This window comes from Danio aesculapii, chromosome 7, assembly GCF_903798145.1.
Source record: "Danio aesculapii chromosome 7, fDanAes4.1, whole genome shotgun sequence".
NCBI classification, from domain to species: Eukaryota; Metazoa; Chordata; class Actinopteri; order Cypriniformes; family Danionidae; genus Danio; species Danio aesculapii.
In genome coordinates, this window is record NC_079441.1 from 36,501,119 (window position 1) to 36,522,540 (window position 21,422).

At 35.7% G+C, this 21,422-nt stretch overlaps 1 protein-coding gene across 1 annotated transcript; it reads left to right on the forward strand.

The window, feature by feature from the left end:
- Positions 1-666: 666 nt before the first annotated feature.
- Positions 667-14,071, forward strand: brd7 (bromodomain containing 7). Its single transcript, XM_056461797.1, has 17 exons — positions 667-794; positions 2,367-2,563; positions 2,641-2,764; positions 2,846-2,903; positions 4,604-4,748; positions 4,933-5,043; positions 5,223-5,407; positions 7,176-7,287; positions 7,408-7,483; positions 8,036-8,143; positions 9,340-9,475; positions 10,245-10,356; positions 10,539-10,595; positions 12,943-13,039; positions 13,315-13,458; positions 13,667-13,804; positions 13,928-14,071. The coding sequence occupies exons 1-17, from the start codon at positions 746-748 to the stop codon at positions 13,963-13,965; spliced, it is 1,887 nt and encodes a 628-aa protein (XP_056317772.1). The 5' UTR covers positions 667-745; the 3' UTR covers positions 13,966-14,071.
- The last annotated feature ends 7,351 nt before the right edge of the window (positions 14,072-21,422 follow it).

A 21,422-nucleotide genomic window follows, 5' to 3' on the forward strand; every position in this document is an offset into this window, starting at 1 on the left:
GGTCTCGATCGCCATATTTGTGAAATTCAAAAGTTGGCGATAATGCTCCTAAGGAGTTAGTCGTTGTTAAACAAGGAAAAAAATGGAAGAAGACTGATCCGTCATTAACTATATATGGTTCGCCCCAGCCTAGATCGTGTGTGCTGAAAAAATTCATTGGCTGAAACGTGTGCGGGTCTAACAAAAATAATCAAAATAATCCCCCGTGAAGCACGTGCTGATTTGTTATATATATATGTTAAGTTACTCGTGAAATGATAACAGAAAAAGTTAAGTTTGTTTGTTTAATAATCACAAAAAACGTCATATATATATGAATATGAACAAAATACCATCTTCTGAAGTTTTAGCAACCGTGAGAAAAGCAGATCGGTGTGTATTACAGCGCCCTCAGCTGGTGTGTGCTAACATATATTTTCACACTGTCTAACGTTATTTTGGTAACAAGCAGAAATAAGTTAGCTGAACTTTTGTGAATGGTCTTACTCTACTCTTTTTCCCCCAAAAAATATTTAAACAGATCTGTATTTCAGTACTTGTTTATGGATATACAGCCTGTTTAATGTGAAAGATGAACATGTGTAAAGGTTGACATGTTAATTGTAGTCAACACCACCGAACGCGAGGCGCCGCTGTCTGAATCCTGCAGCTCACTAGCGGCGCTCTAGTCATCTTTACCGACACAAAACAAAGAGCAGAGTGGTCAAGCGCTGACCTGACTCAACCACCCGCTTCACTTAAAATAATGGGCAAAAAGCACAAGAAACACAAATCAGAGAAGCACACACACGACGGTAGGTCACTCACAATTCATTAATATGGTTGGATTCGTTTCTGTTGGCTAAAGCCAGCTTTGAATAACTCACATGAAGCATCCCTCAGACTGTGATGCTGCTGTCACAATGATCTGAATAATAGTCTGATATATTTGATGTTACGTTACAGTAAATAATAATGAGATTTGGGTGTGTTAGGATATATTGTATATTTTGAGTTTTCCAGGTAGAGTATCTGAAAGGCTATTATGCTAGCAGTTCTAGCTGGCTAATTAAGTTAGTTTACTGTAGAAGACTAGCGTTAGCAGCTGTTGCTCAAAATATTAAGACAAAATAACCAGAATTACTTTTGTTTTTTAGTATAATAATAAGTATAATTGCCGCTAGAACAACATAAGTGCATTGGGCACGTTTTTTTTTTTTTTTTTTGTAACGTTGGTTTAAGAGATCACATATTTCATAACACTAAACGTGCTTGCAACGACACATGCAATTGTAAGGTCTTTTAAATGTACATAATATTCATATTTTATTTATAATGCATTATACATGATGACTCGTTCCTTTTCAGCAGTACTAAAGTCTTCGGTGTCAAATGAGCCTTAAGGAGTCGTGCTATTGTGTTGATATTAATTTGATGTTTATGGCACTATTATCCATGTTTTTTAAATGTGCTGCTAATTATTTTTCTGCAAAACATTTGAGGATAACATTTATTTGGGGTTTACATTTTTACAGTTAATTTTCAACAATTGAATGCATTTTGCTAAATAACAATAATATTTATTTCTTTAAAAACATGAAATTAAAAAAAAAAAAAAAAGCTTTCTAAATGTTTTTTTTTTAAATCCACACTTTTTTCGTCAAAGTGCTCAGTACAGTGCTCAGCATAATAGAGTACACCCCATTTTGAAAATGAGTATTTTTATCAATTTCTCTGTGAATATAGACATGTATTTTAGTTGTGCATTTAAACAAAACAGATTTATTAAACAGATGTATTTATTAAAATAATATTTTAGTCACCAAACATATTTAGAAATTGAACGAAGATACAAGTCAAGCAAAATATTACAAAAACAAAATTGCAACCTATAAAATTTCAACTAAATTTTTCTATATATTTTTTTTCCTTCACTTGATTTTTAAATTTGTATTTAATATTTTTCTCTAACATATAAATGTGGGTGTTCTAGTTTTTGGACCGCTATCTTAAGTTATTTTGTTATATAAGCTCTAGATTTGGCTTCAGCACTTAATAATCTAATGTATATGCACAAATATAATACTGTATAGCTTCCTATTAAAAATATTAATTTAAAAGAGGTTTGTGAGGACTGTACTTGCATATGCTGAACACTATATTTCTTCTCAATAAGACTGATTTTTTTTTTTAGTGCTTTAAATTACTCATATAATATTTAGCAACTGTATTTACTGAAATTGTGTTAACATTGTGGTTCAGAAAAAGGCACTAGATGTTTCAAATTCAGTGTGTATAGAAATGAATGGGTCAGTTTTAATATATGAATTGATTGTATTACTCTGTAGTTCTTGCATTTGTAAACTGAATTGTGTCTGTCATTGTAGAATTCACGGAGCGTCCTCTGAAGCTGGTGTTAAAAGTGGCTGGGAATGAAGTCACCACAGGCAGCCCTGGCCTTGAGACTGCATATAATGACCAGGTAGACCATGACAAACACAAAGACAAGAAAAAGAAGAAGAAAAAGAAGGACGAGAAGGACAGAGCCAGTCCTCCAGTATCACCACTTGACAAAAAGAAAAAGGTAAGAGATCAATACGGTTTTGTTTTGTTCCTTCCTTGTGTTGTTTACATAATACTACATCATCTTATCATGTCTAGATGACCAAAAAAAGAAAGGGCCCAGAGCCTGTGGATCCAGACTGGGATGAGCACAGCAGAACTCCTGCTCACTCTGATGTGTCCCAGGACAAGCCTCTGACCCCCTCACTTGCCAAAATGGCAGGTAAATCTGTGCACTCTTCTATAATTGGGGCCTGATATTGTTGCTCTGCTTATTACGTTAATGATGTCTTTTGATCCCCAGAAAAAGAGCAGACTCCCCTACAAGAGGCCCTAAGTCAGCTCATCCGACAACTCCAGAGGTAAGACTAAATCTTGGCATCTTGAAGTAGGCCTTATAGCTAGGGTGCGAAATTCGTAGGCTGCTTTCAAGTCCATTTTGTAAACGCATACATTTGCAAACTTCCCTTCACTTCCTCCCTTTGGGGAATCCCTATCATTATTTTAAAGTGTGTTACACTTTATCAAGTGAATGAGGGAAGTTAACAGGGACCTTCAATTTTGACTGAGAAAGCGAGTCGGCTTCATATGTCCACTCCAGCACCTAGATGTCCCAGAATGCAATGCAATTGAGTCGTAAGTGTGGTTTCCAAGAACTCAAGGGGTTTGGGCATTCCATTTAAACCCATTCAAACTTTCCAGCAGTAGTGAACACTTGTGTAACAATCAATGACGTACATCCGAGTGAAAGAGATGGAGGGAAGTTAGTGAGTGAAGAACATAAAAAATTGGACTGGAATGCAGCCCTAGACCGATTTGCTGCAGTTTTGCTCCAACCGTTTTAAAAAAAATAAAACCCTCCCTGAATCCTGAAGACATTAATTAGTTTGTTCAGACATTGGTAATTGCAGTTGGGGCTAAACTTTGCCAGACATTGGCCCTCCAGGATCACTGTTTCCCATGTCTGCCTGATGACAAAAATGAGGGTGGAATCATGAAAACTGCAATGGAAAGGGCAAAATGATTCATAGGGTCGCAGAATTAGGAAAATTAGATTAAAAAGTCAAAAGTTATTTACACGCTGAAACATATTCGTCTAAACACAACACACAATCATTTTCATTCCTTACAAAACAGTTTAAACTATTCTTATCTAATCCTGAAACAAAATTAATGTATTTAATTTTATGTGATCGAAAAGCTGAAATAGTATCATTTAAATATTTGTCACATGATCCTTCAGGAATCATTCCAATATGCTGAATGATGAGCAAATATGCATAATCATTATTCTTAATGTTGAAAACAGCTGTGCTGCATAAATTTATGATCATTATCATTTTTTCAGGTTACTTTAATGGGTAATAGTTTAAATGGATACAGATTTATTCAAAGTGATGGTATGATAACCTTGAATAAAAAAATAAAATAAAATCACAGTTTCACAGTATAACAATATTGTGATTACTGCTCCAAAATACATTCTTTTTAAATGTATGGGTAAAAAAACTAACTTTTTTCCTCTTAACACAAATTTTAATTTAGGAAAATTTAAAAGTATTTTGGAGCAGTAAACTTGTCAGGCTAAACCATTCAAATCAATCTTTGACTTCTAGTGTCTTCATTAGTTTCTAAAACACTGATTTCTTTACAATATAAAACAACATCTTTGGAGATCTTTTCTGCTGGTGATACTGTTGTCCTAAAAAACAACAACAAAACATAAAAGTTTTTAAAAAATTCTTACATATGCCGTAGGAATGGTATAACAGAAAATGTTGGTGGTTTTAAAACCCTGACTTTTCCAAACCTTGAAAACGGTTATCGTCCCATGCCTATACTCAAGAATATCTTCAAACTATCCTGAAGTATTGATCTTGTATATATTCTTTTCAAAAAGTTTGCAAAATTTAACTCTAAATCTGCATCAATAATATCATTCTGAACATTAGATCTTAGTAATGGGTCTCCTATTTCCATAGCGAATTTTCATTATATATATATAAATAACATAATTACGGTGAATTTTGAGCTAAATATTGCTGGCTGCTGTTTATTGCAGGAAGGACCCCAGTGCATTCTTCTCATTCCCCGTGACGGACCTGATCGCCCCAGGATACTCTATCATAATAAGGAAACCCATGGACTTCAGCACTATAAAAGAGAAAGTGAAGAAGGAGCAATATCGGTCACTGGAGGAGCTCAAGGTAATCGGATCATCACAGATGTTATTAGGACAAAGACTATAGAGAAGTGTGATTGAATATGCCAGCTGCCTTTGTTTGAAAAGTGACATGCAGCGATCAGCATTTAAGCAGTGATAAATATTCAATAGAAGTCTTGTTTATTTTGACAAAATGGTTGACATGTGTTGTAATGTTCTGTCTACAGCTGGATTTCAAAGTGATGTGTGAAAACGCTATGATCTACAACAAACCAGAGACCATTTACTACAAAGCAGCAAAGAAACTCCTTCACTCCGGCATGAAGATCCTGAGCAAAGTGAGTGAACAACATATTGCGCATTCGCATTTAAATGTATATTTAACACCAGAGGGTGCTGTTGTGCTGTCATCTGTATTATCCTGTCATCGATGTTGCTCTAATAGAGAATTCTGGCTGTTCGCTTAGACCTTTTCAAATATGTAAAACTCACACGTGGACTGTTTGTGTGCATTTAGGAGAGACTGGACAGTTTAAAGCAGAGCATAGAGTTCATGTCTGGCCTGCAGATGTCCACCGGTCATTCAGCAGAGAATGGAGAGAATGAGGCCAGGACATCAGGCCCTGCCAAAGTGAAATCCTCTGTCATGGACACAAGTGACAACTCACAGTCTCCCCGTGTAGGCAACAAAGACACTTTGAGGTATGAATCATATGTTGTAGCTTTTCACTTGTTATCTTGAAAACATTTGTCTAGACCTATTTATTTACTTTAATTTATTCACTAGGATAAAGGGGGATTCACACCATGAGTAAATCTCTAATTAGTGCAGACACTGATCAAGTTACAGTCACATGCTACAGTTGTGGTTGCATGGAGTGCATTGTAAAGTTACTTGAATTTCAATTGGCTGTAATTTTTGGTCTGAAAGTGTTCCCAGTGTTTTTTAAGATGTATTGTGAAGTCTGTTATTCTGTTATTATAATAGTATTTAAGGACATTATTACTATAGTTAACATTTTTGGTGTGAGCAGGCTTAAATTCCCCTTGATCATTACAGGTAATTTGCATTGAGGTTTGCAAGAAGCTTTCTGTCATTTAATCTGATCCTGAGGTCTCTTTGAAAACGAACAATTATGAAGAATTCTTAAAATAATGGTTTCTATTAATCACAGGCAGGATATGAAACACTTGGCAGATGCCAAATGTGAGTAGAATTGCCTTCAGTTAATTGCTTGCCAACTGGCAGGATACTTCATTCAAAAGTTCAACATAATACTTGGATTAAGAACGTCCAACTGCTGCTGAACTAAGTATCATAAAAGATACACAAACACAGTGCTTGAAACATCTGTCTCAATTTGTGTCTTACGACACCATGTACGTCAGTGGAAAATGTACACTCACTGAGGTTGATCTAGATTGTTTTCTTTTTCTGCACGTAGACATACATATCTGATATATTCCCTGCATTAGGCCATCAAAACAACAATAGCAAAATTCAGCACACTGAGCTTACTGCAGTTTTGGATGCATTAAGTGTAAAATCTATAATGTAATGTTGCAGGGATCTGGAAATAAATAGAAAACATAATATTTATAGAAAACATGTCTGAATAAAAGCTTGTCAATGTTCTATAGTCTAAATGTTTGAGGATGGCAAAATGTAAGAACAATAGTGGCAGTAAAGACATGCATATGTTACAAATGTTTTTCTTTTCTGCTTTAAAAAAAAAGTTAATGTACATGCATATTAGAAAGGTTCCCAGTACAGAACATTTGATATCAGGCCTAAAACATGGTTAAGCAAAATTATTTATAGTTCATTAATTGTTTGTTTTTTTTACCAGAAAAAAATATACACAAACTGGTCATACAGCCAGTAAAAATAATAATAATAATAATAATAATCATCAAGCACTTCTGATCTACATTTGATGTGTATTTATAATTGGAGCCATTCACAATGGCTTTGTAACTGCACTCATCTCGTCTGCTGCTGTGCTGATGCCAGTGAGACATGATGATGTTACCAAGTTCCCTGTCTTTCTCTGTTTTACTCTTTATTTTTGTTGCTTGCCTACGTAAATCTGCATGACTGATGAAATAGGCAAAAGTCTTGGAATGCTTATACATGTTGCGGCTTGTAGGCCATCTGTAGCGCACGAGCTACACACTCCTACAACACACACCCTCCTTTGTAGCGTTTCAAGACAAGTGAAGCATCTTCCTCCACACTTCCTTATTGTGTCAGCTACAGAATTGAGAACAGGCCCATGAGAACCACACGTTGACCTATAATTAACTTATTCACAGTTTAAAACGTATTATAATTTATCCAATCAGTGCTCTGACCACAGGGTACACTCAGATTAGTTTTGTTTGAACCGTATGCCTCACATTTAAAGGATTTTGTGGGCAATAGTACTGGTGACAAATATCCAGAATTGCATTCATTTTTGTGCAACAGAGACAGTAAAGATGACGCTCAGAAGAGCCAAGCAGAGAAAGACTTGGAGGAGATTAAGAAGATTATTGAGGAGTCTGGAGGGAAACTCTCAAGCAGAAGCCTTCAGTGTGAGGTACGAGTTCACCTCCAGAGAACATCAACTGGGTTATTGTATGTGATGAAGTCATTCACTGAGGAATCACTCTCTCTCTCTCTCTCTCTTTCTCTCTCTCTATCTCTCTCGAATGAGCAGCTGGAGTTTGAGAGAAGGACATCTGATGGTTTAACCACTCTGGGCATCCTAAACCCTGCTGACCTGAGCGCTGGAGGTTAGTGGCACTGGGCATATTTTTGCACACTGATAACTAGTTTATTGAAATGAGTGCTTCTACTTGATGGTATGCAAATGATTAACCTGGCAACATGAGTGATGTCAAAATGTTAAGCGTTTATATCTATTTAATATCTGATGTAAACTAAAGCATTAAAAACTTATGTATGTAGTGGGTAAGTTGCAAACTCATTTTGCATATCTTAACTTGTTTTTATTAATATAATATTTTTTTATCATTTGTTTGGTTAAGCAAGAGTCAGAGTTTGCAATATATGTCCTCCTTCCCTATCACAGAAGACTTGCCCCAGCTGAATTTGTTGGGATGCTTTACTGGCACATGTTATAGATGCTCACTTCAGTAAGCAGACAGAATACAGATTAAAGTATTTACATGCTGAGTGAAATTGGGGTAATAAACACAAATCTGGCAATTAGTCTGTGTTATTCATGAAAATGTTTAAATGATAATGTAAACTCAACAGTTGAAAAGAAAAAGCAAATGTTAGATGTATATAAACATAACATGTTAATCCTGTTTCTATGTTAGATCCAGGATACTGCCCAGTCAAATTGGGCATGATGGGAGGTCGGCTGCAGACTGGAATAAACACCCTTCAGGGTTTCAAAGAGGACAAGAGAAACATGGTCACTCCTGGTAATATTTAATTGAATGTTCCTGTTTTTTCCAGGAGTATTCAGTCTCAACCTCTCCATTAAAACAAATGCCTGTATTAGTTTTCTTAAAAAAAGCTGTCTCTCTGGAGAATGAGCTTGACTCTGTGTCATAACCTTCAGTCATGTGGAGAAGATCATGGATAGGGTGTGTTATGTTATCTGTTTGAATACCCAGGGTTCAGCTGCCAGTGGAATGTAATATTATGTGCCAGAAAAATCCCGTTCTTCCTGCTGTCAATAGGAAAGAATTCAATGCCAAATCAGTAGGCTGTATTTATTTATTTTTTTCTTAATCATAGTTGTCAGTCACATGACTGGTGCCTGGAGGGCAAAAAAATCTATAAAACTGCAGTAAATACGTGTCAAGTTTCCATTTGTTTCAAGTCAAAGTTTTTAGATCCTCCCAAATGAAGAACAACAAATGTGAAGAAAAAAAGTTTTGCAACCTTTTAAGGCTGGTTTATACTTTTGCGTCGAGTGATCAGCATGACCCATGGCACCTGCTTTGCGCATAGTCATGCATTTATACTTCTACGTGCCGTTTGTGTTGCTCTGCAATAACACTTTCGAAACACTAGCTGGCAGTAGGTTATGTTTCTCTGTGTCGAGTTTCTACGCAGGTGTATAGTTTTTTTCTAAACGCTACCTTAATTTACAAGTAGCTCAAACTCGCTCATTCAGAGGCAGGAACCAGCGGACATGCAACAACATTAATCAAAGTAAACACAAAACAACAGTTTCCATCTAGAGCTAATTCACGGGACTCAGCACTTGTAAACACTCGCTCCAAAGAGTTCACGCAGCTCTTGGTCCCGCCCACACTGGTCACAGCTACCAAGCCAATCACAGAGCTTGCGCTACATGTCGTGGAAAACTTGCACAGACACATTCTGTCTTATTTATAATTTCTAAACTAATTAGTTTTGTTGTCTTTGTATGTACGGTTTACTTGGATTGTTCCTAACATTTGGTGAAAAATCTACAGCACTTTTAGACACGTGTTTTTCTGAGAAAAATTGTGATGTGTTCAATACCATTTTACCCGCGATGTTTTGTGACTGTCTGCATATTGTGTCCTGGACTTCATAGAAGAGTTCTCTCAGTCTGACTGCATGTTTTGGTTATGTAATATATTATTTGTGAAAGTCCCCACATGCCTCTTTCTCTCTTTTGCAGTTGCCTATATGAATTACGGCCCCTTCACCTCATATGCTCCTACATATGACTCCAGTTTTGCCAATATCAGCAAAGAAGACTCCGATCTCATTTACTCCTTTTATGGGGAAGACAGCAGTCAGCCAGAATCTGAAAGGTGTGAATGTGCCTGGATTCAGCCATATAATAAAATGTGTCCATTGATTGGTTCTGGATGACTAAATGTGCGGTTGTAGTCACGTTACACTTTTAATATCATTGACTTCCATTCACACTCCTGCAAAGTTCTTTCACATTTCGCTGCTATTTAAAGTGGCAGTTTGGAGAACTCTGATCTTGGAATTCATATCATGAGAAGGCACTTGGTAAGCAGGAGATTGATGCGTCACAGTGTGAAATCTTAGCTGATTTAAAAGATTGTACACTTTTAGGTTACAATTGATTATATTAGAATAACTTCTGAACAAATGTGGAATGAATTGCATTTAAGAAAAATATTCACTTTAAAATATTCAACATCAAATTCTAATAATATTTCACAATAATTTTTGTGAATGTGATTTTTAAAAAAATAAATAGCCAAATAAATGCAGCTTTCGGGAGCAGAAGATTTTTTTCAAAACCTTAAAACTCATAATTTGAAACAATTATAAGTTGCTATTAATTGTGGAAATATGCAAGCTTTTGACCAGTTGTGTATTTTATGCTAAATTGTGCTTTTAACAAATTCACCGCAGAGTGTGACATCACATTATGACCATTTCAGCATCCATAGAAATTTCACTTTAGGCAGACATGAATGAATTACTCTGGTTACATGAATTTGCTATTGTGCAATACATCACTTTCAAACATAAATACCCTGATTGTTCTGGTTTAAAAAAATAATTCTTTATGCGTGTGTGTGTGTGTGTGTGTGTGTGTAGCATTGCAGATTACCTTGCTAAATCTGAGGAGCACATGAGCAGATTAGCAGATAATGTCCTGGATGCTTTGACGAGCGGAGAACATTCAAAAAAACTGAAAGAGACAGAAAGTGTAAGAAAAACATTCTTTTATATTATACACAAAACTGCATTTCTAGTTTCTGATTCAAATCTACTAGTATATTTTATGCACGATAAGCACCTAAAATAATATATTTTAGTTTTTTTTTGTTGTTGTTCAGATGGGCGGCTTACTTAAATCTGCTGTTGATTGGATGCTTTTGTTTTCCTCAGAATAATCTGCCAACAGAAGAGCCTGCAGAGAAAGCAGACACAACAGATGATGCTGAGGTAAAATGCTCTCAGATGTACAGAATGAGATTAAATGGATGGTCAATCAGCTATTTCGCTTTGTAGTGTATATGAGGTACAATATAAAGTGTGTGTGTGTGTGTGTGTGTGTGTGTGTATATATATATATATATATATATATATATATATATAAACATCACATATTTTACAGCTCATTTTTTTCCATTCCTGGTCCTATAAAGTCCCTCCCTCAGAAATAAACAATGAGTTCTAATTGGTCAGCTGGTTACCTAGCGCACATCATGTCTTATGTCTGGTGGTGGGGTTTATGTAAATGTTATGCTTTGTAATGTGACAAACTCAGAAAAAAGCTCATTGTATTATTTGCCACCAGGCATTTGGTGTAGACCTGTAGAAGTGTATCCTGTAAAAGAGCTCCCTTTGCACTGAACAGATTTGCAGATGTTGCTTATGCTCAAACAGCAACATTGCACACTAACTAGCTGTAGTTAAATAAGAAAAATCATAATCAAGGATCTGCTTAAAATGTCTACGAGTGCATATTAGTGTACAGCTCACTCGAGTGGATGTGGAGGCACAAACCTAGTATTTAAAGGCAGCGTCAGGAACACAGACTCTGCTCTGCAGCAGCTGTGTCAACAGCACCAACCAACTTTCACACACTAATGGAAAGAATATTTGCCTGGACACACACAAACACACTCTGGCTGTTGTTTTTGACCTCCCCCTGTGTGTATGTGAGATGGTGCTGTAGGAAAGGTAAGCGTGAGTGGTCTGTGAACATACTGCAGCATTAGTCTGTGTGGATGGACATCGTTGACTGCGGTTCAGCTAGCATGCCATAGTAGGGTGGTGCGACTGTTCAACACACCGTTTATAGCAGTCTAAAAATCCCATATAGCATAGCTACTGGATAATACATAGTTTTATTCATGTATTTGGAAGAAAGAATGTTTTGTAAGATCTTTGAATTAAAAATAATAGTCGGTACATTCAAATGTTGGTTTTTTTTTTTTTTAATATAAATAAATCAGAGCTTTGTTTTTAGGAAAAGCTAAGCATCAGTAATATGCAACCCTGTACCAGGAAACCAATCTTTTGTTGCACGGGTATATTTTTGGCAGAAGCCAAGAATACAGTGTACGGGTCAAATTTATAGATTTTTACTTTATGCCAAAAATCATTAAAATATTATGTAAAGATAGGGCTGGGTGATTTGGCCTAGAATCAAACCAACAGGCAATTTTTCTTATTTAAAAAAAAAGTGAAAATAAGTAACTTGCACTTTTGTAAACAAAATTAGTTGTTTTCAAAAGTAGAAAATAAGCAGTATCTCTTCTAAATTAAATGTCCTGTACATAATATATTAAATAGTGCATTTTTTGAGTCTTCTGTAAACAAATATTTTCATGTAAATAATAATTTTATTGGTATAGAAAAGATGCCGTCTCAAGACATCTCTGGCGCAGCTTCCAATCATCTTCAATGTAGTGCAAACGTGCAATGTAAATTCTTCTAAATTTTCCTTGCCATCTCTATAAAATATGACAATTTATTTTACCCCAGTATTTTCGATAAAGTTTCTGCACTAGCCTGCTGGTACTGACTGCACTAGCGGTTACATGGTCTATAATCTCGTTTTATGCTTGAACAACTAAATAAATGTTAAGTCTATTTAACTGATTGTATTTCAATTACATTACAAAGTTGATGCTGTAAAAGGAACCTTATAAAACTTTAAAGTCACAGAAACCTTTCACCAGACGTTTACTGTTGGCTGAAAAACACTAGCTGTGCATATACCTCATTCCTAACAATTAGGGTTGCAATTTGGGTCCCAAAACAATATTAAGCAGCATCAAACATTCACCATAAATGAAAAAAAGGTTCCTAAGCAAATCAGCATTATAGAATGATTTGTGATCATTGTGGCACTGATGACTGGAATAATCTCTGCTGAAAAGTCTAAATAATAGATTACATTGAAAACAATACTAAGTGGATAATATCTTAAAATGTAATGATAGTTGACACTCACATACAAATGCAGATACAGGGTCAATTTCACATCCATATTACACAAGTCTGCATTTATTTGATCAAAACATCATGATCAAATAAATGCAGACTTGTGTAATATGGATGTGAAATTGACCCTGTATCTGCATTTGTAGCATTAGAAAAAAACATTGCCTTCAGTTTTTAACCAAAATTATTATTTTTTATATTTCTTTTTCTACTGATATTTATTTTGAACAATTTATTCAATATTTACTCAACCTCAAACATGTTATCGGTACTATAAGCACACAATCTCTAACACAAAGATGAACTTTTTTTCATGCTCCCCTTTTCTTGCATGTAGGTTGTTGCGTCAGAACCCAGCAGTGCTGATAGCGTAACTCCACTCACATCTGTAGGTTTGAATTCTGACCTGCTTCCCGAGAGCTTTGACTCAGAAGGTGAGAATCCCATAACTGTAATTTTTTAATGAGTCAAACAGATTTCATTCATAAATCTGTTTGACTCAGTTGATGAGTTCTTGCAACAATACAGGCTCTGGGTGTATTAATAAGCCATTTTTGGAGGTGCATTTTTCGTGTCTATTATGATTGCATTCATCATGATCCTCCTCCTTCAGCAGCAGAATATCAGTATCTCTTATGAGCCGTTTTCCAGCTATTAAACAACAGTCTGATTTATTTATTCCAGTAAAATCTCCTTTTGCTTCCCATAGAAGCAGAGCATTTCCAACAGAAGCTGGATGAGACGACGCTGTTGCTGAGGGAGCTGCAGAAGGTTCAGAAAGAGAGACTAAGTGCTAAACAGCCACCAAACATCATCTGTCTGCTGGCTCCCACTGCCAAAGAGCTGCAGCTTGGTAAGAAAACACAAAATGACAGGTTCACTTATCTTTCTCTTTAAGCAGCGTGAGACAAACTCCAACAGTTCTCTTGTCTCTAGAGTTGTTTTTAACTTTTAGGGAAGTTAGTGTTGTTACATATTAACAAATCTGTGGGTTCCAGCAGCTGTTTAAAAGCTGATATACTTGCACATTTCAAATCTAACCCCCACCATTCTTCTTGCAGCGGAGAAAGTTACGGGTAACCTGGCTCAGCTGACCAGTCAGGTGACCCCTGCTGACGTGTGCAGTGTTTATGGGATCAGAAAGGCCATGGGGGTCTCTCTTCCGAATGCTCAGGATCCATTCATACACCTGACCACAGGTAACACAAGCACTCTCAGCTCATAAAAGAAATATGCATGGTGACTGTGTTTTGCAAACTGCTTCATCTGCTCATAAATCCACATTGAGAGGATAATAACGAATGCTTTTCTGTGTGTTTCAGTGGGAGATCTGAGTGAACCCATGGAGGGAGTGTGTTGATCTATCATCAATGCAGGCTGTCTTTCTGCTTAGTCCGGATCACACCTTCCCCCAATTCTTCTTTGTATTTTGTTCCATTTAAATAAACGTCCTTCTTTTTAAAAAATTCGTTTTGTTTATTTATGTTCTTTATTTATGTTAAAAAAACATTAGCATGTGAATAATGCAGAAATAATCTCCTATTGCCTGACTTGTGGCAAAAGGTCTGGACTCCATAATTAATTTGATTAGAGAAAGACCATACAGAGACGGTCTGACTATTAAGCATCCAAACACAGATTTTGTTGTTGACAGGAATGTATTGACGGTGTCTCTGCTATAACACACTAGTGTTTAAAACTTATATCTTATATTTTAGCGTCTAGGCCAGAAACTTTTGAAAACAATAAGAGGTCCGCTCAGTGGTTGAATTTTTAAAAAATGTTATGGGGTGGTGCCCTGTAGCTACACACACACACACGCACAATAACAAAATAGGTCTAAATATAGGGCTGCACGATAACAGAAAAACCGATGATCACGATTATTTTGCTCAATGTTAATCCCGATTAATAATGACGATTATTCCTTTGTGTATGTAATTTTAAAAAAATAATTTTATTTCTATTGAAAGCAACACTCGGGCACGAATTTATCCTCGAAATCGTGGCATGAGAGCAATGTATGTGTTGGATGATTGCTTTTTGTTTTTTGTTTTGTTTTTTTTTGCACGCAGAATCAATTCCTGATCCTTTGCTCCGAGTTTTTAATCAAAAGGCAGGAAATTTAATTACTTTCGATGTGCTAAAATATTTGTTTAACAAATGTTATTTTAAAAAAAGCATATATAGATATTAAAACTGTAAAACAGAATAAAGTGCATGGTCTAATTGGAAATAAAGAAAATTAGTTATCTATTTTATTAATTATTGCATAAAATACGCTAGTCTTTTTATAAAATGAGTTAAAGGATCTGAAAATTAATTACATTTTCTTTTCTTGTAAATAATAAAAGTTGCAACAGATTGATAAAAAAGGAACCTGAATACCCGCGTGAACAGGGCCACAATAACTTCTTTTTTTTTTTACATTGAAATAATATGATACAGTGTCTTCTGTCTACATGACTGGCAAACGCGTTAGAAAAAAAACTGCTAAATCTCTGAGAATATTTGGTTAACTTCTAAAACATATGTTGTCTGGTTTAGTAATGTTGGTAATGCATAGAAAAATGCAAAGCAGAATTCTCCTGAGTGCATTTAGACAGACATTTTGTGATGGCTTCTAAGGTGGTTAATGAGTAGGGCTGGGTATCGAGTTCGATACTTTTTAAGCACCGACCGAACCATCTCGATACTACAGAGTGTCGAAAAAATCATTTTCGTTTGGTACCAAATTTCGATACCCAAGGGATTAATATTGTCAACGTCAGTGATCACCACTTGAAGAAAACCTGCATCCTTAACGTGCCCGGATCAAATGCTGGTGATTGGCTGCGGCGAGGCTGTCTTGAAAATCAGTAGTTTACTGCGGTTACGCCCACTCGCACAGAGCTTGTCAAACAGACATACAAAATCAGTTAACTTTTAGCACTTCTTGCTTGTGTACCGTTAAAGTTAAGTTTAAGGTCCCGTTTACATTGCAGATAAATGTGACCCAATTCAGATTTTTTGTTCATATGTAACACAGATCGGATCTGTATGATGGCCGTGTAAACAAAAAAAACGCATGAATTAGGATATTCAAAGATCGGTTTCAGGTCTCCTTCATATGTGGAAATAAATCAGATATAAATCGGATATGTGACAATGCGACTCATGTAAACAGGCAGATCGGATTTATTGAGGTGTTCTGTTCTGATGATCATTAAATTTGTAACAATGTAGTGCTTCTCCGCAGTTTAATGATGTAGAAGGAAGAGCGTGTGTGGAGATTCCGACGCGGTAAACAACAACAACAACAACAACAACAACAACAGTGGAAACATGGAGGAAAGTGGTCAGTCACCACAATTTGCTCCCACCAGACCTGAGATCTCTCTCACACATTCCTCTGAATGGTGGAGGACAGCATATAAACCATAAGCGCGCGCTGCGATGACGGCCCTTTCCCACCTCCTCCGCCTCAAAATCATTTTAAAGTTGGGTGAACTTCGTGTTGTAACTTTTGCTTTTTGTCGCTAATAATACACTCACTGCGGGCTACACATAGAACAACTTTATTCTCTCCAACAACACCAGCACGCACATAGGCAAAGGCTACATCTACTACACACACACACACACACACACACACACACACACACATCAGGGCCATACCATTACGTAAACTGCATGGGGGAAAATCTGGACTTAACCATTCACTTCTTATACTATGCTTGGCATATTTCACAGAGCTATAAACAAGACAGTTTCTTCCATCGTGGCTAGTGTGGCACAGATGCTAAAACCCGCGTTTATGCATGCATCGTAAATTGTACGGCAAGAGTAAAGACATGAATTGAATATGGGTCACAATAAAACAAACCGTGTAAACGGACAGACAAAAAAATCTGATATAGGCAACAAATTAGAATTAGGCATCAAGACCTGACAGTGTAAACGGGGCTTAGGTTTGTGCGGGCTAAATTTATTAATCTTTTTTTGGCCTAACGTTTGCTGTGCAACGTTATGTACTGTTTCGATGGCTTTAAATACCAGGCTAAGTTGATACTAAAATACTTTAAGGTTAACAGTAAATGATGAAGTTTACCTCACATTACACTTATCTTATATAAATGTCCTTATCCTTGTCTGCATTAACAGTTTAGCTTTCATGTTTTCATCACATTAATATTATAGTCTCTGCTTCTGCTGACCCTGGAATTAGGAGACCATCAAGTGATAATCTATTTACACTGGCAGAAAAAGTACAAATGAACAAAGAAAAGGAAAGATGAATGCCACAGGGCCGTTACACATTTTACTGTTAAAGATTTGCTGCCTTTTTCTACTGTGGAGAAAGATTAGATTTACTGGATATGCATTTTTCAATGCCTAAAAAGGAACCAAAAACATAGTCAAAATAAGTCCATGCGATTAAAGTGGTTCATTCATAATTATATGAAGCTCAGAGAATACTTCTGTGTGCGAAGTAAACAAAAATAACTTTATTCAATAATTTATCCATGGGAGGATCAGAAAGCTCTTGGATTAAATCCAAAATATCTTTTGTAGATAATTAATGACAGAATTAAGATTTTTGGGTGAACTAAACCTTTAAGCAGCAGTAAGCCTCACAAATACTTAAAATTGATTGACTTAAAACTGCTTGAACTTTATTAAAACTGTTTGCACTAATATATTGTGTTAACTACACTTTGTTCATTTTGTGCTTTTGTTGCTTTGTTTATTGGTCTTAGAGATAAGCCTGCTGTGAAAAGTGTCACAAACATCCTGAAAAAATAATCTTGTTAAAATATATTTCTTAAAATAAAAGTATCGAAAAAAGTATCGTTCGGAACCGGTATCCGTATCGAAAATTTTGGAATGATACCCAGCCCTATTAAAGAGGTTTGTTGTGTAACCTTGGGAAGTTTAGACTGAACATGAGCAAAGGCTACCTGATCAACATTGTATTCCTTGAAAAAAAAAAAACACTTGCAATAGACGCAGTCACCTCATGCTTGTGATGTGGTACAATCCGTAAACTCCACCCATTCAAATAATGGCTCTGTACTGTAAAATCGCAACGATATTTAATTATTGATTGTGGGCCACAAATATCGTTATCGTGACAATAATACGATAACCCGTGCAGCCCTATCTAAATACATTTTTGATTTGAGAAAATGCTTTTTTAAATAACCACCACCTTTAACAATCTTATGTCATTTTTAAGAAATGAAATGGGTCAGTTAATTAGCTGACAATGTAAGTCTTTGACTACCAGCAACTGTTTGATTGACTAAATATAGGTTTACCTTTTTATTTACAACACTTTGTTTACCTTATGTGGCCCAACTACATAAGCTTTTTTTAATATAAACTGAAATAATACCTGGAAGAATATCTTATAATCAGATTAAATCAACAAAATTCCTCTTGAAAAAAACAAAGTTAGCATTTAGGTAAATTTACTGTTGATTTATTAACTGACTGTTTAACAGGGTGTAGGAGGTGGCATGAATGCAATAAAATAATAATAAAACTGTCATGAGATTTGAAACTAAAACCGCCAGTAGGTGGAGTCAAGTCTCCGTCTTTGTCACTGAATGATTCATTTAATTGAGTTGTTTGAACAGCTGATTCATTCACAAATGTGTGAATGGACGACTGAATCATTGTCCCATTTCAAAGCTCAAGATTCATTCATAAACAAAACATGGTATGAAGATGTACAGCGGCTGAGCTGTTTGGAAGCATTTTCGAGAAAACGGAGCAACATTTGGACAACAGTAATCCTGAAACTGCATGACATCATTTGCGTTTTGATTTTAGGGATAATAATGATTAATTTTAGAAACAGGAAACCTAGAATCTGCGTTAACTTCGATATTACCAGCGAAACTTGGGTCATTAAAGTAAATGTAAGCAAGCCCTGTAGACTTGCTTTACAGTGAATATAAAACCGCTTAAGTTCTGAAATGCATTTATGCACGGCAGGTATATTATATTTTATATATATTAAATATTAAACAACTAAATATCATACCTTCCGTTTTATTCTTTTCAAAGAATGCAAAAATTTACATCTGAACTGCTCGCGTGCGAAATGACACAATTAACTATATTGCGCTCGAGCGTGGCGCCTTACTACAATACCGAGTTCTGATTGGTCAATTGTCATTGTTTCATAAATTAACCATAAATAGAGAATTTTAATAATATATTTGCATGATAAGTTTTACATTACACAAACTGTTGTTAATCTAAAGGGGAAGGTAAGTCCAATTTTGTGAGCCATAAAAATGCATATGAGCAATTCCAGCGTTATGGATGTGACATTTGCAGTAAAATCTCAAAACATAAATTGACAGAGGAAGTATATGTTAACATTATATTGAAACATCTCTTTATAGTTTTCAAAACAACTAGAGGCAGAGTTGTGGGAGCAGAAAGATATCAAGCTGTAAACATTTTTATACTTTAAATGAGGGAAATAAACATGCGTTATGGATGTGACAAAAAAGTCTGCAAGTTTCCAGTATACTACATACTTTGTAGAAATTCTGTGAATTAAACTGTGAAACCCAAAAAAAAAAAAAAAACGATGCTAATCAAAAGGATAAGAGTTGCCTCACTATAGAACAAACGTGATTGATTTTATTTGATTTGACATTTTTGCATTTATAAGGAGAAAGCTTCATTATGGATGTGACATGTGAAATTGGCACTTGTGTGACTTTGGTAAATCAAATCTAATTGTTTGAAAACATTGACAAAGACATTTTTGAGTATTTTTAAAGCACTGTAAAATACAAACCTACACAAAAATATTTTGGCAAAACTATTTTGCTATTTTTTTCATGGCAAGATTGACATTTGCATGGAATTGCTCATATATTAATATGATAAAACAGCAAAAACAATGTAATTTACTTTATTTAATATTAAATTATTTTTGTGGTTAATTATTTCACTTTTAGATGCAAAACTAATGGTTAAATTATTTCAATTATGCAACATGAGTATGGGTTAGGTACTTTATATGTTTGTGCCATTGCTGGCATTTTACAAAAAAAGAGCTGATTCAATGAACAATATTTCATATGAAAATATAATATATATCTGACTAGAATTTGTGTGTGTTTGCAATGACACGTGTATGAATGAACAATAACAGTGATCAGCTCTGAGTAAACCGTAAAACTGTTTTGTATGCTGACTAAAATGACCCTGCTGGATCCTCCCTAAATTACTGTAGTCAGACCTGAACAGCTTTGCTAGTGCAGAGAGACGTCACACATACACAAACACACCGAGAAGCAAACAGTATTTGTAGTTATGCCTGAATAGAAAATGAAACCGTTTGAAAATTCTAGAAATAAACTTGAGAATGATTCAGAGAAGCAGCCGTGCCACTCTGATAGATTCACAAATCCTATCAATGCTTAGAGAGAATTATGAGTAAACCTGAAAGGAAATGAAACCAAGACCTCTGGACGTTATTACATGTGCCACTGATGCGTTGGCTAAAGGGTTTTGTTTGTTTAAATCACCCTTCATGTTTGCCAGTGGCAGACTTATATAACATAAATGATAAACATGTATAATAAATACACAATTTAAAGAAACGTTAATTTAAAAAATACCTTGGCTAATTAGGCCTATCATTACCATAAGGGGAACTAATTGCCAACTTTACTGCAAAGCATATATTTATCTCCCTTTCTTTGTCGAGAGATAAGCAATAACGTATACTTTCTCTTCACGTATATTATATAATATTATCTGTAATATATTGTGAACACTGAGCAAAACGCTCGTCTGTATATATTTTCCTGCTAACCTGGCTAACGACTTGAGATTCAGAATTCCTGAGGTAAATTTAACGTGTTTACGTGACAGTTTAAAGTGTATTTTTATACGGCGGGAACACTGATTTAGCGATTATTTGAGAGCCGAACCAATTCATTAAGCTATAATGTTCTGTTCAACATACCTTTTAATGATCATTCATGTAAGAAAATCGCTTTAACATAGTTTTCATCTCCTCCGCGTTCTCCGTCGACGCACCAGGTCCCGCCTTCATTAACTACAACTTCACTAATATATGTAAATGTGATTGGATGGTAACTTTGTTCAGTATATGCCATGAGGTGATTGGCTAGCATTGATTGGGTTATTTTTGCGTGACAGAAGCAGTGTTGCCAGATTGGGCGGTTTTGAATTTATTTTTGCGGATCAAAAATGACATGGTAGTTAAAAATAGTAGTGAAAATTCGGGCGATTTTGCAACGGCGTGCCCGCCAGCCCCGGTCTGCCCTTATAAACCTGTTTTGATCTCCCATGCCATAACCCCCGTTCTTCGCACAAATACGCTTAGAACAGTGTAAAAACGCTTGTGATCTCCATCCCCGACACGACATCTGAATCAACCCGCAGTTTTTTCCGCAGTCAGGTCGTTTGGTCACGTAGTCAGACTGAGTCCAGTGTCAAGGAATAATTCATCCTCACGACAATTCTGTCATCAGTTATACTTACTATTTACAACACACGCAAAGACAGCTTATTTTTTAAAGACAGCTGGAAACGACTTTAATAGTTTGTCTTTCCTACTAAGAAATGAGTCAATCTTTTTTGTTGTAACAAATAAAATTATATATACATATACATTGTGCATTTTAGTTATTCGCCTTCATACAAAGCCTCTCATACAAAACAGTTTTGCATGCTACCCACCATCTGGGTAGCATGCAAATCAGGCCAGGTGGCAGTCGCTTTTTTGACCACGAGTGTTTCTTGGGTGAAAGCATGCATTTCAGGCTACCTCTGGAA

What these genes read in the sequence shown, in the direction of transcription:
- brd7 (XM_056461797.1), top strand. Translation starts at nt 746, where the DNA reads ATGGGCAAAAAGCACAAGAAACACAAATCAGAGAAGCACACACACGAC. An exon ending in CTCATCCGACAACTCCAGAG is followed by an intron (nt 2,904 to 4,603) that starts GTAAGACTAAAT and finishes TGTTTATTGCAG; the next exon opens with GAAGGACCCCAGTGCATTCT. An exon ending in GCATGAAGATCCTGAGCAAA is followed by an intron (nt 5,044 to 5,222) that starts GTGAGTGAACAA and finishes GTGTGCATTTAG; the next exon opens with GAGAGACTGGACAGTTTAAA.